Source organism: Cottoperca gobio, chromosome 9 (genome assembly GCF_900634415.1).
Source record: "Cottoperca gobio chromosome 9, fCotGob3.1, whole genome shotgun sequence".
NCBI lineage: Eukaryota > Metazoa > Chordata > Actinopteri > Perciformes > Bovichtidae > Cottoperca > Cottoperca gobio.
This window is the reverse complement of record NC_041363.1, coordinates 17,738,271-17,757,869: the sequence shown is the minus strand read 5'-3', so window position 1 is coordinate 17,757,869 and position 19,599 is coordinate 17,738,271. Positions and strand designations below refer to the sequence as shown.

General features: G+C 41.5%; 2 protein-coding genes and 1 long non-coding RNA gene across 6 annotated transcripts; 1 reads left to right on the top strand and 2 right to left on the bottom strand.

Moving 5' to 3' along the window:
- Positions 1–185: 185 nt before the first annotated feature.
- Positions 186–7,329, bottom strand: paip1 (poly(A) binding protein interacting protein 1). Its single transcript, XM_029439927.1, has 11 exons — positions 6,963–7,329; positions 5,197–5,348; positions 4,721–4,918; positions 4,433–4,545; positions 4,112–4,223; positions 3,021–3,146; positions 2,819–2,925; positions 2,284–2,401; positions 2,135–2,189; positions 1,572–1,653; positions 186–543 (listed from the first exon to the last, which is right to left on the bottom strand). Exons 1-11 carry the CDS (start codon positions 7,162–7,164, stop codon positions 456–458), a joined length of 1,353 nt encoding a protein of 450 aa, XP_029295787.1. The 5' UTR covers positions 7,165–7,329; the 3' UTR covers positions 186–455.
- A 7-nt stretch (positions 7,330–7,336) lies between these two features.
- On the top strand, positions 7,337–14,264 carry LOC115013546 (uncharacterized). 4 transcript variants are annotated; one of them, XR_003832812.1, is made up of 5 exons: positions 7,337–7,499; positions 9,215–9,314; positions 10,694–10,769; positions 11,263–11,849; positions 12,162–14,264. It is a non-coding gene; the product is annotated as an uncharacterized LOC115013546 (long non-coding RNA). The 4 variants fall into 4 exon arrangements; XR_003832811.1 differs by having other exon boundaries at positions 10,694–11,465; positions 11,584–11,849; XR_003832813.1 differs by having other exon boundaries at positions 10,694–11,845.
- fgf10b (fibroblast growth factor 10b) lies at positions 11,495–17,626 on the bottom strand. The gene is made up of 3 exons (XM_029439929.1): positions 17,164–17,626; positions 12,194–12,297; positions 11,495–11,834 (listed from the first exon to the last, which is right to left on the bottom strand). The coding sequence occupies exons 1-3, from the start codon at positions 17,624–17,626 to the stop codon at positions 11,643–11,645; spliced, it is 759 nt and encodes a 252-aa protein (XP_029295789.1). The 3' UTR covers positions 11,495–11,642.
- Between the last annotated feature and the right edge of the window lie 1,973 nt (positions 17,627–19,599).

The window sequence follows — 19,599 nt, the reverse complement described above, 5'->3', positions numbered from 1 at the left end:
GTTGAGTTGTTTGACCTGTACTCTATGCATGGGGCATTAACTAGATTTGTTTTTAAGTATGCACACAGTTGATGCAATCTGCCTTTCAGAAAATAAAAATCCACAGCACACTAATTCCCTCTTGGCATTTAGTTTAGGCATAAATGAAATACGCTTCTGAAATAATTCAAAAACAACGAAGAGAGAACTTTCATATCCAAAAAAGAAAACTTAATATTTTAATAATTCGAACAATTAACCCAGCTGATTGTCCACATGTTCTAATCAACACTGACTGAAAAAAAGTGTCAGAAGTGCAACTATGAACCGCTCTGTTTGTTAAAATGCTTGTTTGCAATACAATAAAAGTTTGAACCTATCTGATGCAAGTTTCCTTTACTCTTCAACATTCCAGCAAGTTGAGTGGTAGAAGTAAAGTATGTGCCTTTTGGGTTTCACAGATTCTCACCGTCACGTCATTTTTTTCGTTTCATCTCTGCTTCTAAACAAAAAGTCTCAAAAGCTTCTTCTATCTCAGGCTCCATCTCATCTTCAGAGTCGTATCTGTGAACACAACAAAACCAGTGATTCACTTTGTTAGATCTTTAAAGACAAATGTGTCCTGAATGTAAAGATAGTGCGAGTAACCATTATTAACATACCAAACAATATGGGTAGGTAATTGCCATTTAACCGATACAAGCACACACACGCGCTAAGCCCTCTTTCACACCCAACTGCTGACTAAACTGAATCTGAGGCAATGGTTGACCCTGTTGCATTGTGGGCCAGTCAAACACATTCAGAGCTGAGGGGCCCACAGGTTAGTTGTGGTCATATGACCCGTGTGAAGCAGCTAATAGGGATGCACTGATTTTCTAAGCCAATTCCAAATTTGACGATTTTTATAAGTCTGACCTGCCGATTTCAGTTTTTTGCCGATTCCTATTTTCTTTCTTTCTCAGAACTATAAGTTCTATAAGTACTATATAAGTACATACAAACATTTGTGTAACTTTTATTTCATGAAAAAAACTTTATTTAAATGTATTTAAACAATACAAAATTGACTATTAAATAACTTACATTTTCTCCCTTACTTACATCACAGGACTACGGGTTAAGGTTGTGCCTCCACGGCTCGTTTTGGACTTGCAGGTGTTACAAATCAAGATTTATGCCTCCTTCACTCATGTTGAGAAACTTCCAGAGCTACATGATGTGTGCGTGTGGCTGTAACGTTACCGTCTGTGCGCTGTATCCACGTAGGTAAAAACATAATGCGGCACGTGTAAATTTGATCGGTCACGGCCGAACAGCCGACAACCAGAAAGTTTCGATGGGTGGCCGATCGATCAGTGTGACTTGAGCCGCTATGCAGTCAAACGACCGAATCTAATAATGAATAACCCACAGAGTCACTGTAGCGTCAGAGATGTGACTGGCTTTGACTCCAGGTATTCTGATTATGGCACGAGACGTATCTATAGCAACAAGCATCAACGGGCCCCCAGTAAAGTAGGTGGCTGTGACCTAAAAGAAAGGAATGCATGACCCATCTATATTCTTCCATCCCAATGATATATACTTACAATATTTCATTTTCTATGTCTCCATCAAGATCATCAAAATATTCCTGCCTGTCTAGGATCTCTTGGTACTTCTCTGCATATTCTGTAAAAGCAGAAAGAAAGACATGAAGGCACATACTGCTTCATGTTGCAGAGCTTATTTACAATAAGCAAGAACATAGCATTATAAACAAACACAAGTCCATTTGTATCAACAGGGTTTCATTCGAGTCAAACAGTCCAACACAATGCTGCACAGCCTACAGTTCAATTTACAGCTCTGATTCATTCTTTTATTTACAAAACCACTGTTTTATAAAGTTACTTGTGAAAACACAATTCAATATCATAAGCTTTCGAAAAGAAGAAGATGCTGAAGAAATGCCTTCTAATTTATTTTTAGCCTTTTCTTTGTGTGCATAAACCATACAGAAACCATTTCAAATGATTCTGGTGTTTGTCATCACAAAAGCACAGATGATTATCTTACACGTCCACGCTGCCTGTGAACACCTGCTAACCTGGAACACTAAAAATCCATATCGCCCACTCCTGATCCATCAATCATGTTTACGTATCCTCACCAGGGTCTGCTGCTGTAAAAGGAGTACCATCTTCTGTGTAGAATGTAGGTTCATTCTGAGGAGAAAAACAGAAATGCAGGGATTCAAAATAAATAAAATAAATAAGAATAAAAGAGAGAAATGTGGAGTATGGTACAGTTGACACTCACCATGAAGTAGTTAGGGTCGTTGTCTGGTGTGGCGTTGCTGGCTGCTGCAGCAGCTCGGACTCGGCCCCAGTCACTAGATCTCAACTCCACCAGTTTCAGAAGCATCTGTCTGACATCCCTGAGGACAAACATGCTCCGTTGCTCAGTTTTACCCATGTAGTCAATGAGGGTTTGAAAACGTCGTGCTTTTTGGCACCTTTTGCCATTTTACAGCTTACTTTTGAATGATGGCACATATTACCTCTGTCTGTGTGTGTGTGTGTGTGTGTGTGTGTGTGTGTGTGTGTGTGTGTGTGTGTGTGTGTGTGTGTGTGTGTGTGTGTGTGTGTGTGTGTAAAAGCTAAAACACTTTGGTACACATTGGTTTAATCTCAGTTGTTAATAAAACTCTGAAACTTAATTTAACACAGTATTAGAGCCGCAACTACTAGTCGACAAAAAATAATCACCGACTAGTTTGATTATCGATTAAAGAAAAAAAATGTTTTATTACTTTAAACATGCACAACACTAATGAGCACATTGATATACACACCTGCTGCAGGTGGCATCCAGCAGAATAGTTTCTATTCTTTGGATCAGTTCATCCATGTGTCGATTTCCACTCGCTTTCCATGCGTCATCCAGGACCGAGCCGGTTAGCTGTAAATTCAAAACACATTGTCGTTACCTCACTAAACAATAGAACTACATGGAAAGCTTTTGATAGAAATCTGTAAATGTATCAAATTTGAAACCTTAAGCAGTTTGACAGCGCAGATGAGATTTGCGTCCACAGGCTTAGAGAACAGACTGATCATCAGGTCTTTCAGAGCGACGAGAAGGATCGCTGCACGATTTGGAGGTCCTTTTGCACTCTTTATCTAAATAAAGTGGCACAAATATCAACAAATGACTGAGTGACACAATGAAAAGGCTGAAGGCATGCTGAGTAGTATTCTAGTGTTGGTGGTTTATGAACCCAACTTGCAAAGGCGGCCCCTTGTTTGAGATCTACAACATGTATATAAAAGTGGGAGGACCACAATACAACGGAGTGCACCACCGGCAGCAGCACCCGACATCCTAAACGTCTGGTAGCCATTCAAGCAGAGTTTACAGAAACAAGCACGAGTGACGAGGTAAAACTTATAACCTTAAATAGAAAGTACAGAGTTTAGCTTCTTGTTGTTTTTTGCTGGATCGCAGCAAAGTGGGGCCAGCTCTATGAACACGGAAGTATGTCTGACTTACTGAGTGGATGATGAAGTTGGATATCGCTCTTTCAAAATGAATACACGCAAATAGTCCTCAATTACATTCTCTGGCGGCTGTTACAGCGAGGCGTGGACAGTCCTCAATTACTGACTCAAACTTAGTCAGCTCAGCTTAACTCTGTCATGTGATATGCTACTTCCACACACTTTAAGAACAAATATTAAGGGGACCACTAGAAAATTGCAGATAAACAATCAATATCCAGTAATTTACATTAGAAACACTACTACTGATTATCCAATTTAGCACATTAATATACAAGGTCAAGCCATACATTTCAACCTAGTCTTGAGTGGACAGCTCGTCGGTTTGTCAAATTAGGAAGCACAAATGCAGCAAACTGTTTCCGTCAGTTCCACTGGACCCCAACCACCTGCAGTAAGCACTGCAGGTGAATGAGGCTAAATGCAGGGACAGGCATGGTCCAAATAAAGACATAATTATGGGATTCAAAAAAGAATTCAATATTGTGTCGTGTAAAATTTAACAAAGTAATTAAATAAATGCATTCAACACAACTTGAAATGTGAAGGAATGATAATGTAATGCCATCTCAAAGAGAACCTCTTACCTCCAGGCTAAGATAAAGCTCTCCCAGAAACAGCACATAGGAGTGGAATTTCTTCTGAGTCTCCAGGTCTCCTCGAACAGCTACGTCCCTCTGTTCAAACTCTGTTCGACATCTACGGCAGACAACTTCCTTCATTTTTAACAGCACTTTGACTGAACAATGACAGTTCACGCTGCTTTGCATACTGACCTGATTTATTGTCGCCCAATAGCTAGTCAGTTTGTAAAGTGAAACATATTTCTACATCTACTACTGCTGCTTGTGTGATACAAACATTTTCTACCATTTTCAAACAACAAAAAAACAAACCAAAGCAATCACCTTTTCAGGAGCAGCTGACGAAAGTTGCCACTTGGTGGGCTGACGATGAGATGATGGGACAGGTAGTTACAGAGCCTGGCACCCGTGTAGGAGAAGTTTGGAATGGCAGTAGACTGCAATGAAAGGATAACTTAATACCCAGTAGTGTACCTTATACAATTGTTTGTTTGTTACATGCATGTATATTTATATTTAATATATATATGCTGTGTTCAGAAAGGTTTGTTTTAATATTGTTACTTAATATTCATTCAAAAAGCAAAATGAGGTATGAATGTGTCTCCAAACCTGTGTGTAAATCAATTCCACAAGCTCATTCAACAACTCTTCAGTAGTAACCCAAGAATTGAGCATGCCAGTTATTTGTTCAACGTCCGACTCAAAGGACCCTGGTGAGGAACTCAGATGGCCGAGGAAGTCTGTGACCGTTTCGGCCAAGGTTGCTTCATCGTAATAGCCTTCGCTGTCATCATAAAAAGAGGGATCCTATACAAAAAATCACAATATAGACATGAAAAACTCAATTAAAAAAAGCAAACCGCACTTTTGTTGTGCAAATGCAAAAAATATTGAGTAGCTTAATTAAAAATCTAAGTTTATGAGATATTCTTTACAAAAGTAACGATGGATGCGCTACTCCCACAGTTCCTGACTCCTACTTAGAAATTCAGAAGTGATTTCAATGTTTTTTTTATTTTATAAATGGTGTTTTTAAAGTACTAGTAACAGAATTAAGACCGTGATGTTGTAAAAATTCCTCTTACTTCATAAGGGTTGATTCCAGAGGGAACAAACTCTGGGGCACTCGCTGACAGCTTTGATGACTTGACCAGTGAATCCACTTCATTAAAACCTCTGGAGGCAGACGTGCTGTTGGCATTTGCACTTTGTTGGGGTTTGCTCTGTCTTTTCAAATCTGAAAGAGGAAGATGTTCTCAGTCTTTGTTATATCCGACACTTTTCATCTCACATGGGAAAATCCTAGCTTCTTTGAAAATAAGACTGGTGATATGTTGATGCTGTTGTAATGTATTCACCAACAATGATAATCTTTCAATACAAGTCCCAAATATGCTCATTTCATTCTGTTAAAAGGCTGATTCATTTCCTAAAACAGCTGAGCACGGCAGTTTAATAGATTTTAGACAGCAATGAAAGCACAGAGGAATAAGCTTTATCAGCTTTTAGATACACAGACAATAGTTGTTGGTAGGATCAATTCTTTGTTGGTTTCAGTCTTTATATAGAATTCAGTGACTTTTTTTCTATTATCCCAGACAGAAATTGGTTTGCAGTGTGGTCACAAAATGTTACGTACACAATAAAAAGATACACAGTATAAAAAAAACTGAAACAGAACACAATACCACACAGCATTGTCCTACAATGTACAAAAGTATAACAGTTCAATATGAGAAACCTATACGGAGTGGAAAAACACAATAAAACAACAAATAATACTTTCTACTATGTATCACTAACTATAGTGCTGCTGTGAGTACTAAGCGTTTCATACAGGACTAATGCTAGCTAGAGAGTGTGTGCACCTGCCCCCCAGAGCTGCAACTCATGCATGTATGCTGATCGCAGCGCCCCCATCTCCCATACTTATTGTTTAAGGTCATAGGGCAGCTAGAGTACAGTGCTCATCAACCTAGTGGAGCAATATCTGTGGCTGGTTGGCTGTCATCCCAGAAATCAGTACTGTGATATGTTTGTCAGAAGGAAGACATACCAATACATTTCCCACCCCCATACTGATTGATACTAATGTACTTTTAAGATACTTTTAATATGCAGCTTAACACAGGTGGTGCTTTTCTGAACTGCATATGTAATCACGTGGTACAGACACATAGTCCTTTAGAAAACGATCACAATAGGGCTTCAAATCGTCCAAACATTGGACTCATTCTAATAGCTTCACGATTGAAACGCAAAGAATAACGTTTTATTGATACATCTACACCACTAAATATCTCATTGGTACTTTACTTGCCTACTCCTTGGCGCCAGGTCGATCAGATTAAAAGGGAACAGAGGAGGGGGGGAGACTTCTCCACTTTGCTCTGCGTCGTTAACTTGACATACCGTTAGATTAGCTCTCTAAAGTTAAAGCTGGGTCAGACAGCTTTAAATGTGGCACGTAACTAATCAACTATGTGATATATGAGTGGGAGCTTTATTTAGACGCTGAGTTACCTCACATGCAATAACAATCCAACAGGTGCATGTCGCAACGCCAAAATGCTAAGGCGAGCTAATATTACTGGTAGTTAGCAGCTAGCTAGCTAACGTTAAATACAACACAAGATTTAACCAGGTTAAACAAGTAGCTTAAACCCCATTAAGGTTATCAAATGAAATGTCAACCGGGGTAATTTTGTGGCGACTATTAAATTCAGGTAAACACAGTTTTGGCCTTCAGTGGTCATGTCAGCGAGTGGCGTTTACATGTAATCGAATCTGAAAGTAGCTAGCGTTAGCTACATTAGCTCAGTTATCGAGTCGCCAGTTGACAGCTGCCTACCTCCTCCAACCATGGCGTCGGCCGCGCCAATGTTGTTGTCGGAAAAAGGCGGGGATGTTCGCGGCTGTCTCAACGGTTCCCTTTGGTTGAAAAGCGTGGTTCTGTTGTCACCAACCCCGGTACTACTCGCGAGCCCGGGGTCCGCGGGAAAATTTCGGGTTCTCCCTGCTCCGGGGGCTCGGTCGAAACAATCGTCGTTCATGATTGCTCGTTTGACTTTCAAAGCAGCATCAGAAAAAGATGAAGAAAAGCCGTTCGCTACTTTTTGTTATGCGTAGCAGCAATGTCTTGTGTTGTATCACTACAAAACACGCCCTATCTCTCTTTCATGATGGCTTGTTCTCTATCGACTAGTATCACAGTATATACACAACTTTTTTTTGGTCACTTCCTTTAACAACAAACTCGCAGTCGCTGATTATACATGGCAGTGTGAGTAAAACTGTCTCCCCCTGGTGGCGTGGAGTGGACAGCTCCGTCAATAATGCTGCATGGCGCAGACCAGACTCAAAACACAGCACTCTGTCATCACTGATGGTAAGATTATTCAGATTCTTAACTCAAGTAAATTACCACAATTAAATGTGCATGCATATTGCTTTAAAGGTAAACGATCACGCATTCCTAATTTTACTCAGTAGGCAACTGTACACAGATTATTAGGAGGGGGGGGGGGTGTGATCAGGGAAGAGGGTGGTTTATGTTTTTATTATGCTGATGAGGGTCTTTTATTGTTACCTTATTACAATAATGTCCAATAAAAAACAACATTGGGAAGGTCTTGTGTTTTGTTTTTTTACTGTTTTTTTTTGCTGCACAAAATTAAACGTACACATTTAGCTATTTTCTACATAAAGAAAAAGAAAGAAGAAAAAAATATATAAAAAGTGTATATATATAAAAAACAATGCAACAATGAACAACAACATACAATGTCTATAAGTCAGACTGTTTCTGTAAGTGGAAACAATAATATAGAAGGCCTTCTTGAGTGTTCTATTATTAAACATTTATTTTGATTATTATTACTGATGTTTTTATGTGGTTGTTTTAATTTGAAATATTATAAGGTAGTCTATTTTCTAATATGGTTGTATACAAGATGCAGTAGAAGTAAAAAGTAAAATATTTCTCCCAGAACTGTAGTAGAATAGAAGTATTAAGCAGAATAAAATGGAAAACAGCAAGTACTTTTGTAAAGATTTGGTTCCTGACCATCACTCAATATGAGCTGCAGTGGGTGGGATTTTAGAAATACTGATGTCACAAGTCCAAATTCCTCCAGCAAAACCCCAGTCCTACGAACTTCTATAAATCAAATATGCTCACATTATATTTATTAATTAAACAGTTCAGTTATATTTATACATTTCCTTCTCTACAAGATCTGTGAAAATGCTTTTTCAAACAAATCTGTACACTGAAAATTACAAAATGTTTTGATTTGATCTTAGTTGAACTTGTTTTGCCTTCAGTCACAGTAGCATTTAGACTTTAAAAAACAAATGAATTTTTTGCTTTAAAAACCTTGTGTGAACTATTTAGATTTTATGTAAAGTATTGAGGACATGACTTGAGTGTCTGCAACGTTAGCTACTGCACTGTTTGTGGGTTGTCTGCTCAACATTTGAGCTAATGATGGACCTGTTGAAGGGTATGTGTGGTAGAATGGGTTAAATAACGTAATATTGATCTAAAATATCTGCCAAAGCACTGCAGGTTAGATAATTATATTTAATATATCTGACACACATTTATAAGGGGTGGAAGAAGTACTCAGATACTTTACTTAATTAAAAGTAGCAATACTAAATTGTAAAAATACTCTATTACAAGTTAAAGTCCTGCATTTAAAATCTTGATTAAGTAAAAGTAAAAAAGTATTAGCATCAAAAAATACTTGTTATGCGTAATGGCCTGTTATAGAATCATATATATTAAATTGCTGACAGCTGTTAAAGGTATCTTATTTTAATTACTTTGTATATGCTGCTGGATATCTTAACCTATAATTATATGTCAGTGTTTATTTATTAGTTTATTTATATTTTGTATTAACTAATAATCTGAATCTAGTAACTAAAGCTGTCAAATAAATGTATTGGAGTAGAAAGTGCAATATTGGCTTTCAAAATGTAGTGGAGTAGAAGTATAAAATAGCATAAAATGAAAGTACTTCAAAATTGTACTTAAGTACAGCACTTGAATAAATGTACTTCATTACATTCCACCACTGCATTTATGCATTACAGAGGAGATTATGGACCAGTGCAACCCCTCAGAAGTGCCTCCCTCCCCGAGCTCTCTCAGTAGCTGCCCACTACAAACATGTGTTGCACCAGACCTCTCAGTGTAAGTATTCATTAGTTGGTTTAGCCTCCAGTCATTTTCCACTTGTTTCCCAAAGCTGGATCACATTATGCCACAGAGAATTCCCGTCTCAGGGTTGCGGAGAACCGCTTCGATAAAACTGATTACTGCCCCTATTTGCTGTTATTGCTGTTTCTCCCCCCATGCAAGTGTCTTGGACGGAGTTCAGACATTCACAAAACTCTGGAATGCACAAAGTGACAAATCACTAGGATTGGTGTTGGGGGGGGGAGTCATGTGCACGCTCACCAACACAGGTTTTAAATGCAAGAAAAAATCCTGTTCCATCAGTACACATTATGTAAATGTAATCCCTCGTGAATTTTTGACTGCATCATTAGGTTTACATAACATACAGAGCAATTAAAGACACATCTAGGAAAATAAGAGCTAGCCAAATTAAGCTTCCTATCGTGCGCTCTTTCTTGTAACTTAAGTTTAGGACTATAAGTAAAGAAAAACTAAAACAAAACTCTTGAAGTATTTTAAGTCCAAAGGTAACATGTAAAAGTTTATCCCCAGGATGAACCTCTGAGGTGCAACAGCCACACCATGTTGCACAATCACTTGAGAGAGCAGAGAACATGCAAGAGGCAGCGCTGTGTATGGTGCCGAGAAGGTCATGAAATATTATTCCATATGTTGCCTTTGGTCCTGCACTGCAGCCTTCCTCGGTGTTAATCATTTGTTGCAGTGATTCCTTTATAGGACAATATACTGTAGCCCAAAGCAAATGATTTCCTGTACTCTGGATTCATATAGTTCATATCGCTTTTGTTGTTTCCAATTTGGAGTCACAGTCACAGGCCAACTTGGATGAATTTAGACAGACAGACAGTCAGACAGACAGTCAGACAGACAGACAGTCAGACAGACAGTCAGACAGTCAGACAGACAGACAGACAGACAGACAGACAGACAGACAGACAGACAGACAGACATATACTTTATTCATCCCGAGGGAAATTTAGGAAATGGAATTTGGGAATGAAGACAGCCTCTTGCAGACTGTCTCTCACCTTCCTGTCGAAGTGTACTCTCTTCGTCTTTTAATGCCTTTGCTGAGATGGATGTTCAGAGAGGCGGGATAAGAGAACTTGAGGCCCGGAAGCTTGTGGTGTTAATGTTCTCCCCGTGGTCTTTTGATCTGGCATCAAGACAGCTGTCATTGATTAGTGTGTTTATAGATGATTACTGAGGGAAGTGGGTGGTCAGACACAGGTCATATCTCTCTTTCTACCTCGTGCACATTTCTGCCTGCACACACGTTAAAGGCCCTTCAAGAAACCTATTGGCACTAGTGATGCAGACCAACATGACAAAGCTGCTTTCATATTTTAGTTTTTTGTTTTCCTTCGCAGGGTGTTATTAGGAGATGATGTCACCATCTACAGGCAATACCACAGAAGTTACCTCCCCTTTTGTTGTAGTCGGTCGGTATGTTTCCCGTTTGTTTGGGAACTAATCATTAGTGCAATGGGTGCCACATGGAAGATCTGGCGAGGCATTAATAGTTGCCTTTTGGCCCTTCCTACCTCCGAGGGCCAGACAGGAATAGATGTATCGTAACCTGAACGTTCACCAGGGTTTCTCACTACTTGTAGTTCCCCTCCAGTAAAGTCCGTTTTTCATGTATTGAGGAAGTAAGACAACTGCATTGCAGAGGAGAAAATGGTATTTTATTTTCACATAATAGAGTTCCTATAAAAAGTAAAGAATGCAAAGGACTGCTTGCCTTGTAAGTGTTCCCCTCCAGTTAAATATATCACAAAATAAATAAATCATTACAATACAGTCAAAACACAGTGGTTAAGTATCAAACATTTGCTTTAAATGTGTTGCATCCTCTATTATTTAATGCTGTCGTGATAAACTGACTGATCACTTCCCTCATCTTATCCATTTTCTATCTCTCCCCTTTATGTTGCAGATTATCTGGTGTCGTGCAGGAGAATATGGATTATAAATAACATCTTCTGCATCTACCTCAGTACATTAGCTGGGACAGTATCTTCTGTGTTGTCCGCATTACACACATACTCCAGTTGCAAACTGTTTGGCACAGAAAAAAAGGATAAATATTGCATCCCATGCCACAGAAAACACAGATATCATCCTCTCCCACCAAATAAAGTACATGATCTCAGTCAAAGTCAGGAGCAGAGACCAAATCTTTGTGTAACAGTGTTAGTGCCTTTTTTCCAAAATGAGAAATGTCTCAGTAAATGTCTTTATTTTACAACTTTTTCAGTATTGAAAACCTCTCTGTCCAGTGCTGCATATCCTCCTCCTCCAGTAGAGTCCACCACTTCACACCATAATTGGAAGGAAGTGGGTGGCCGTGTTCTTCCTGCGGGTTTTCTTCCCTCTCAGCGGCTTCCCGTGGACATTCAGACCCACAAACATCTGCCGCTTCTTGTTCCTCCACTCGGCCGATGCGTACGTGTTGTAGCCGTTCTCCTCAATCCGCTCCTTCAGGGTGCAGTCGACACCGAACTCTCTCTGGAAAAACAGTAGGTATCACGTTTCACTGTTATAACCCCGGCATGTGAGGTTAAGACAAAACACAGATCATTTTCTTGTGCAAATCCATTGTGGTTGCTCATGGTACTGTGTTTATTTACTACTCCTCCTTAATCTACATTGCATGTTTTGCTTTGTGTGTTTGAGTAGAAGCTAGTGTGCACTTTGAAAATTGCACAGTTAGAGATTAACATGTGTGCACTGGCCTGGTTGTGATTCAGAGTTGACCCAGCAGTTAGAGAAGTAAAGATAAGGCCTCCTTTGATAAGGACAGAAGAATCTAACACTATCTCTCTCTCTCTGGAGCATCCTGATTGACCCCTGACCCGGATACTAACCGCTCCATACAGCTCTCCCTTCCTGCTGATAGCCAGATAGTAGTTGCTGTTCAGCCCTTTGATGGCCACCACTCCCACGTCCACCGATGTGATTTCCAGAATACCTAGGATTCAGCAAAAAAAAAAAATGTTTTATCAATATGTGTCAACATTCAGAGTGAGCATAAGCTTTTATGTAATATTTGCAAGTGAAATAATTTGCATGTTTCTAAGCATTTGAAGCTCAACTACTGAGAAAAAACAACTTTTCACAGGGTTCTTTTCAGTTCACAGAGAAAACAGGAAGTACATGTGATAAAAATGTGTTTGTGACTCGTAGGTAGATAAGATTACAGAAGAATTCAATCTCTGGGATGAATCCATAAAGTTTTACAGACATCGGTGAAAGTATCTAATGGATAACAACATATTGCAAGCTCATTCCAGGACATTTAGGAACACACAGTGTGGGAATTCTGCCTAAGTCCTAAAGCAAGATTTAACGTTTTGGTGATATTATAAAGTTACTTTACAACCTACACCTGTGCAACAGATTCCAGCTGCGTAGGCCATTTAGTTAGAAAATTAATAGGTGGATACCGCAGAGATTCTCAGGTTGTTTATGTTCTGTTTGGTATTTATGTTTCCAAGTCCCTATGCAAGCAATTCAGGTTTCTCATAGGCTATTAGAGGGGCTAATTTATACCCCAGTTAACAAGGGTGGACTTTTGCCGCAGACAGCTGTGGTTATTTGTGTGGTCTCAGTATCAGAGGTCAGAGAGATATAACTTCCTAACGTGTCCTTTGACCACAGATCCCACTTGTCTAGTGTGTGTGTGTGTGTGTGTGTGTGTGTGTGTGTGTGTGTGTGTGTGTGTGTGTGCGCGTGCGTGCGTGTGTTTGTGTTTGCGTGTGTGCGATGCGTGGGTGCGTGCATGTGTGTGTGCCAGTTAACCTCCCCTGTTCCCATAGCATGTTTGATTTAATGCCTCCCTCCCTGACTTCCTTTCCCCACTTCCTGTGAGCTGTCATTACTTTATCTTTATCCCGATAACCACACATGTGTGTACGCACACACACGCACACATTCAGACACACACAGCGTGGGGTGTGAACTCCAGAGAGTCGACGACATCCTTTGATCAGATCAGCAGCCCCTCCTCTGTCTGATGACTGTTTGTGTGGCAGCCTGCTCTACTGTCAGGCCCACTCTCCGGTGGCTGGGGGGCCTCTGAGGCTGCCAGCCTCGTACATGAGTGGACAGTGGAGGATGCAGGTGTGCCCCCAAAGAACAATCCCTCTCTTAAAACATACAGCAGCTTCTCTCTTCGTCCGTGAGGTCTTGACTGTATCAGTTTCTAGTTCAAACAGTGGCACCTCGAGGCAGTGAGGTCTGAAGCGGCAAGGCGGTGGTGGGGACGGTAACACAACGGCCATTGAAGATCTGAGAGGAGCTGGTTTCTGTATGGGATCGGGTGTCGGGTATGGAGTGAGGATGTAAGACAATCTATGGCAGTCCCTGGCTGCTCTGTAAACATGGGAGGGATGAAAGGAAGGAGAACAGAGGAGGACAGAGGAGCCATGACAGTGAGACTGGGGGTGGAGTGAGGATTAGTAAGGCTGTAATGATCACTGATCAAAGTCAGCCACCGGAGGCAGGGGCGAGACGGGTTGCATTTACACACACATGCGCGCACACATACGTACACAGTAACACACACACACACACACACACACACACACACACACACACACACACACACACACACACACACACACACACACACACAGAGATGATATTGTAGCAGGTGAATGTGCACTTGCACACAACTTGCAAACTCAACCTGGCTGTGAAACACTGTTCTCTGCTGAATGCTCAGCGTGGCCCATCAGTGGAGAGTAATGAGTTTATGGCTGCGAGTAAGGGGAATGCCATACGCTTGCTCCAGATTACTACATTAGGCCTTAAATTTGACAACAATGCCTTGTACGTGGTACATTTTCCAAACCACACATGAAAAATGTGGCCTTAACTCAGCCAGCCATGAAGGTTCAGCTGTTTACTTGGGGAGACAGCAGTTTTTCTTTTGCATGCTGGTTGCTTTTTTGTGTGGCTTATTTGATAGTTCTGTTTGGAGTTACAACAGTAAATGGTGCGTTGGTTGTGGAATGGAGGCACACTATGCCAGTGAGAATTAAAGGTGGTTTTTCCACAATGGGATGCCAAAAACAATGTAATTTGCAGCTTGTATTGTTATTCTTTATCACTCTTACTTTGCTCGTATTTTTTTTACATGTTGATTGGTGCCATACCCAAGCAGAAAAATGGAGTGGAACGAGGCATAAATCAGGATGTATAGTAATAACACTTGATAAGGACCACACTGCGTGTATCAACACAGAAGAGGTTTCCATCCTCTTCCCCGACAAAAGCTGTACATCTTTCTCCTCAAACCTCCATAAGAGCACCATTTGGTTTTTTCACTGCTTATATTAAAAGAGACGAATGTGCACAAACACTTACATACACATTCATATGTAACAGACACACACATTTCCTGAGCCATGTCCAGAATCATCTTGCACACATGGCGTGGACCCATACAGCAAAGAAACACAACTGGTGGCCCGACACAAATACACACACACACATTCACACACACACACGATCTTGACAGACCCTACTCACACCGTCACAGCCGTGGATAATTACCGCCTTTAGTCTTATTAAGCAATATTTCACTCAGAGCTGCTAGTTGTCTATACATTCATTCAAGAGAACTCATAGAAGCATAGATATTTTAATCACATACTTAGGCCATGCAGATAGCTACTTAGCTGACTTTAACATAATCTCCCTCCCTTTCTCTCTGCCTCTCTGTAACCTCAGCACAGGCTCCCAGCGGGTTGGAAAGCCATGTGGGACAGTTTTGCGCTGGCATCCCCATAAATCTGTGGGAGGCTGGATACTGGCTCTTTAACAGACAGTGAGCCGGGTCCTCACAGGGCCACAGGCAGCACCCAAAACCAAAGCCTCCACATCTCATACACCTCTTACACAAAGCATAGTAAAGCTATAAATTCATCCATCGCAAAATTTGAATGCAGTGCGTATTCGCCTTGTAAATTCTAGCTCAAGAAAAAGCAAGCCGTCCTCCACTCAACGCAAAAAAACTTGATATTTTGTCACTTCAAGGGACCATCGATGGTCCACAAAGGACGTCAGCCCTAGGATCATGTCTAGCCCCAGGGGCCAGAGCAAAGACTGAAGCTGCTGTTGTGTAGTATCCTTTACCGTGAGAACCTGATATGAGGGCACATAATCCACACACAGTGTCCTCAGACCCCCTCAGGACACAGCTTTTTGATGGCACCACCATTGATACTGAAGACGCGCGGCTTTGATGTGACCACAATGATGTTCAGCCATGTCATTCATGAACTTGTACCTCTAGAGAGTCCCCTGTGCTCCCTTTCCCCTCCCTCCCCGATGCTCACTCTGCACTCACTCAAGATGACTTTTGAAGACGGCAACACACGCCTAAAAATGTGCGGGCCAATAATAAAAGAAGACCGAAGGGTAAATCATCTTCTAAACATACATAAAGCTTAGGGTGAATTCACACACCACTGTTATGATAAACTAAGTCAGACTTTCTTTCTGTTTTACAACTTAAAAGACACTATTACTACTACTACTAACAAAGGCGGCAGTAAAGGCATCACGATGTAATACGGTCAGTAAATAAAGTTGCCTCTGTCATGACCTTGTCAAAACAAACATCTCCCCTGACATTCTGCCTAAGTCTCTTTGATTGAATATGTGGTTTAGCTCTCCCAAGAGGAACATAAAAAGGTTGCATATACACTCGGGGTTGGGGGACAGAGTGAGAGAGAGGAAGAAAAAGAGCATGTGAGAGATGTAAATGTGTGTGTGTCAGTAATAAGGGAGCACATGTGTCGTCCTTGGCTGCTATATGATCACACACCCACTAGAGCATGTGAGTGCCCGCTGGCTGACAGGCACACACACGTAGCTCGGTGGGAAAGCTTGGAGACTAATGAGAATGCTATTTTACTGACTGATATCCCGAAACATACAACATGTAATCACTTTAAAGACGTGTTTCTCCGAGTGTGGCACGTCAAACTACTTTAAACAAATGTCTGATCTGTCACAGAGGGTATGTAATTTGCCGAACGCTGGCTGGCAGGCGGGCAATCTGAGTGGGAGAGTGAGAGAGACACAGACACAGAGAGGCAGAAAGAGTCTGAAAGCATCAATGATACTGACATCCATATCCTTCCCCCCCACCCTCCAAACCCTGTTCTTCTGTGGTTGTTATCAGTGCTGTTTACCCAGGGCTGTGAAGACGGCCTGATAATGGCTGCGTTATCTGCCCCTGCTCCTTTTTAAGCCATCTGAGTCCTACCATCATTGTGCTGAGTGTTTGGACAGGGATATCAGCGGGATGTCTGGTTTAAAACAAAAAGACGTCGCTAATCGGGGATTGCTTCATCCAAACTACCAAGCAATGGTCAAGCTGCCCGTCTCTGGAAATGAACGAAACATTATGCTTTTTTATTTAAATTCAATGTTTTACGCAGAGTAATATATCCGGTTTATATACTTGTGTTGGTAAGAAAAGCTTTTTTCCTCAAAGAATGAACACCTGATTTCTCCAATTAGAAATAACCAAACATTTAATTAAGAGGGTTTCTTGGTGCCAGAAATGTCCCACAGGTGCTTCTTGTTACGCGGAATATACGAATGCTTTGAAATCCAGACGAGGTCAGAAGTTTTGGTTGCAGAGGTCAAAAGCCTTAATTTTACACGGGCAGTTGAAAGGTTAAAACTGATGTTTGAACTCAAATGAGCCTTGATTAGCGTCACATTTAACTTTTGTAGCCACCACCGCAGACCCTCTTTGGGGTTTGTCCCTTCTTTTCTGTCTACTTTTGCACATTAATCTACACAGTGAGTTACTTACTGAGGGGGTCATCCTTGCTCTTGGTTCCATTGACCTTTCCGTTCTTATCGATCCTCAGGAAAAACTTCTGGAAAGAGAACAGCTTCCTTCTCCGCATGTCCCCTTGGAGATGATTGTAGCTGCGCACATGCCTTCCCTGTGGCCCCCCGGTCCGACCCAGGGGGCCACCAGTGGCCCTGGGCTTAGAGACAACCTCAGTCTCAGAAATGTTCAGTGGAACCCTGAGAGTTCGCGGGTTGGCGAGCCTCAGTCTGTCTCTGCGGAGCTGATGGCAGGCCGCCCCCGGTAGGGAGAAGGAAAAAAAAAACAGGGCAACCAGGAGAGGCAAAGACAGGGAGGAAAGCAGTGTTGATGATGACCTTAGTCTGGAGCTGGTCACAGTACCAGAACGAGCCCCTAACCCAGCCCTGGAGCAGGACGAGGCAGAGGCAGCCTTACTCCCTCCAGCAGCCCATCTGATCATGGTAGTGTGCTGTGTGGAGGACTAGAGGCAGCCTCAGAGCCTGGGACATGCTGCTGGGGGCGAGGAAAGGCTGGGAGGGCAGGGAGGGGAGCCCTCCACAGTCCAGACCGGGTGAGATGGTCCCCCTGCAGAGTCCAAATTATTTAGCACCTGGATAATAATCTTGGATTTCCTCTGAATTCTTTTTGATAGTGTAATGACTGTTCAACAAGTTTCAAAATGATATTCCAGTTCTCTGTGAAAGGTTTTAGGCTGAAGATCAGAAAGTCTGTTTTGGAAAAAATGTCTGAACAAAGATTGTAAAAAACAAAAAACACACCAATTACTATTTGTGTGTATTCCAGTAAGAAACCTGTTTTTCCACTTTCCGTTTTCTAATTCGTTTTAAATTGTTTGTGAAATTTTGACTATTCTTGGCTGCTCCAGTGTGACCCTTGTATTTCCAGGCACTTGCTCAATTTCAGAAAAGAAAAGAAAAGAAAAAATATAAAGTTCACTGATATCCAGGTAGAAAGTTTGCCATGTGAAAGATTCCTTACGTCCAGTATAATCAAGAATCTACCTGTTCGATAGCTGCTACACTCCACGTGCGCAGGGAAGCCTTTTCAGATTTCACTTTGAAGAGGAAAAACAGGAATCAAGACTGAAAGAGGAACGCTGCTCAATCCGTGCGCATGTTAGATAATCCATCTGTCTTCTTCCGTTGCCCTGCTCCTCTTGCTCTCTCTTCATCTCTCTCCCTTTCTCTCTTTACCCCCAAATGACTCCACCTTCATGCAGCATCGAGGTAACGGTCTGGGGAGGTCTTTCTCTCTGTCTCAGGGTTGAGTCAAAGTTGTTCCCCTCCTCTTCGTTAGGTCCTTGATATAAAGATTCCTGGTGTGATCTCCTCACCTGGAGGCTGATCACAGAAAATGACTGTGTTGTGTTGTGTGTAGCTGTGGGACTCTGTTAGTTATTTGATCCCTCCCTCCTTTACTCAACTTCCCCTCTCACATATGGGAGCAAGTACTGCTCTGTGCGTGTGTGTGTGTGTGTGTGTGTGTGTGTGTGTGTGTGTGTGTGTGTGTGTGTGTGTGTGTGTGTGTGTGTGTGTGTGTGTGCGTGTGCGTGCCTACATACAAGCACATCTAACTTATGAGAGTGGGTGAGAGGTGATAGCAGGGTTTATCTGAGTAGATGCAGCAGGGCAGGAAGAAGCTGTCTGGTAGTATTGGATCTACAGATGGTTCTGTTGATTTCTGTATTGAATAATCAAAGAGTGGTTTTGTTTTGTGTATGGTTGCAAAAAATGTATGTCATGTTATTTTTTGTTATCAAGTAAATGCACGTGCCAGTAAGGTTAAGCGTGAAGGGGATAACAAATTGAAATAGACCCACTTGTCACTCATTAAGATGTGATAATCCTGACAAATGGCCGTCCTCCTCTATCTCTTCAGATAAAAATCCTATTAAGTTACTATTGCCGGTTCCAGTGTGGAAGCTGTCTTATCACGGCCATCTTCTCTCCTCTCTCTTTCCCTCAAGGCACTTTATCGTAGTGTGTTATCTGTCCTGCAGCGCTGTAATGCAATGAAGCTCTCCAGTTTCACTCACCAGATCTCCGCCTTCCTCTGTGACTCAGGTGTCTGAGTGGCCCTCGGCCAATGAGACTCTCTTTCACGAACCATGCATCATTTGCTCCTCAAGGCAAGGCAGGCGCAGGATGGACAATGTCATAGTGGACTAGACAACAATGTACAGCATGTGCAGTGCATGTGCAAAATATCGGTCACTGTCCTCACGAAGTACACTGACGAGGCAAAGCAGATACAAACTTTGCCTCTCGTTCATTGAATTGATTTTCCTTATTTAATCAACATATAAGAAGCAGAGTTAGAAGAAAAATGTCAGACAATTCAGACACAGATTGAGCTAAAGGGGCAACAACACCATAGAGATATTTTGAGGCTTATTAAGATGAGGACAATGAT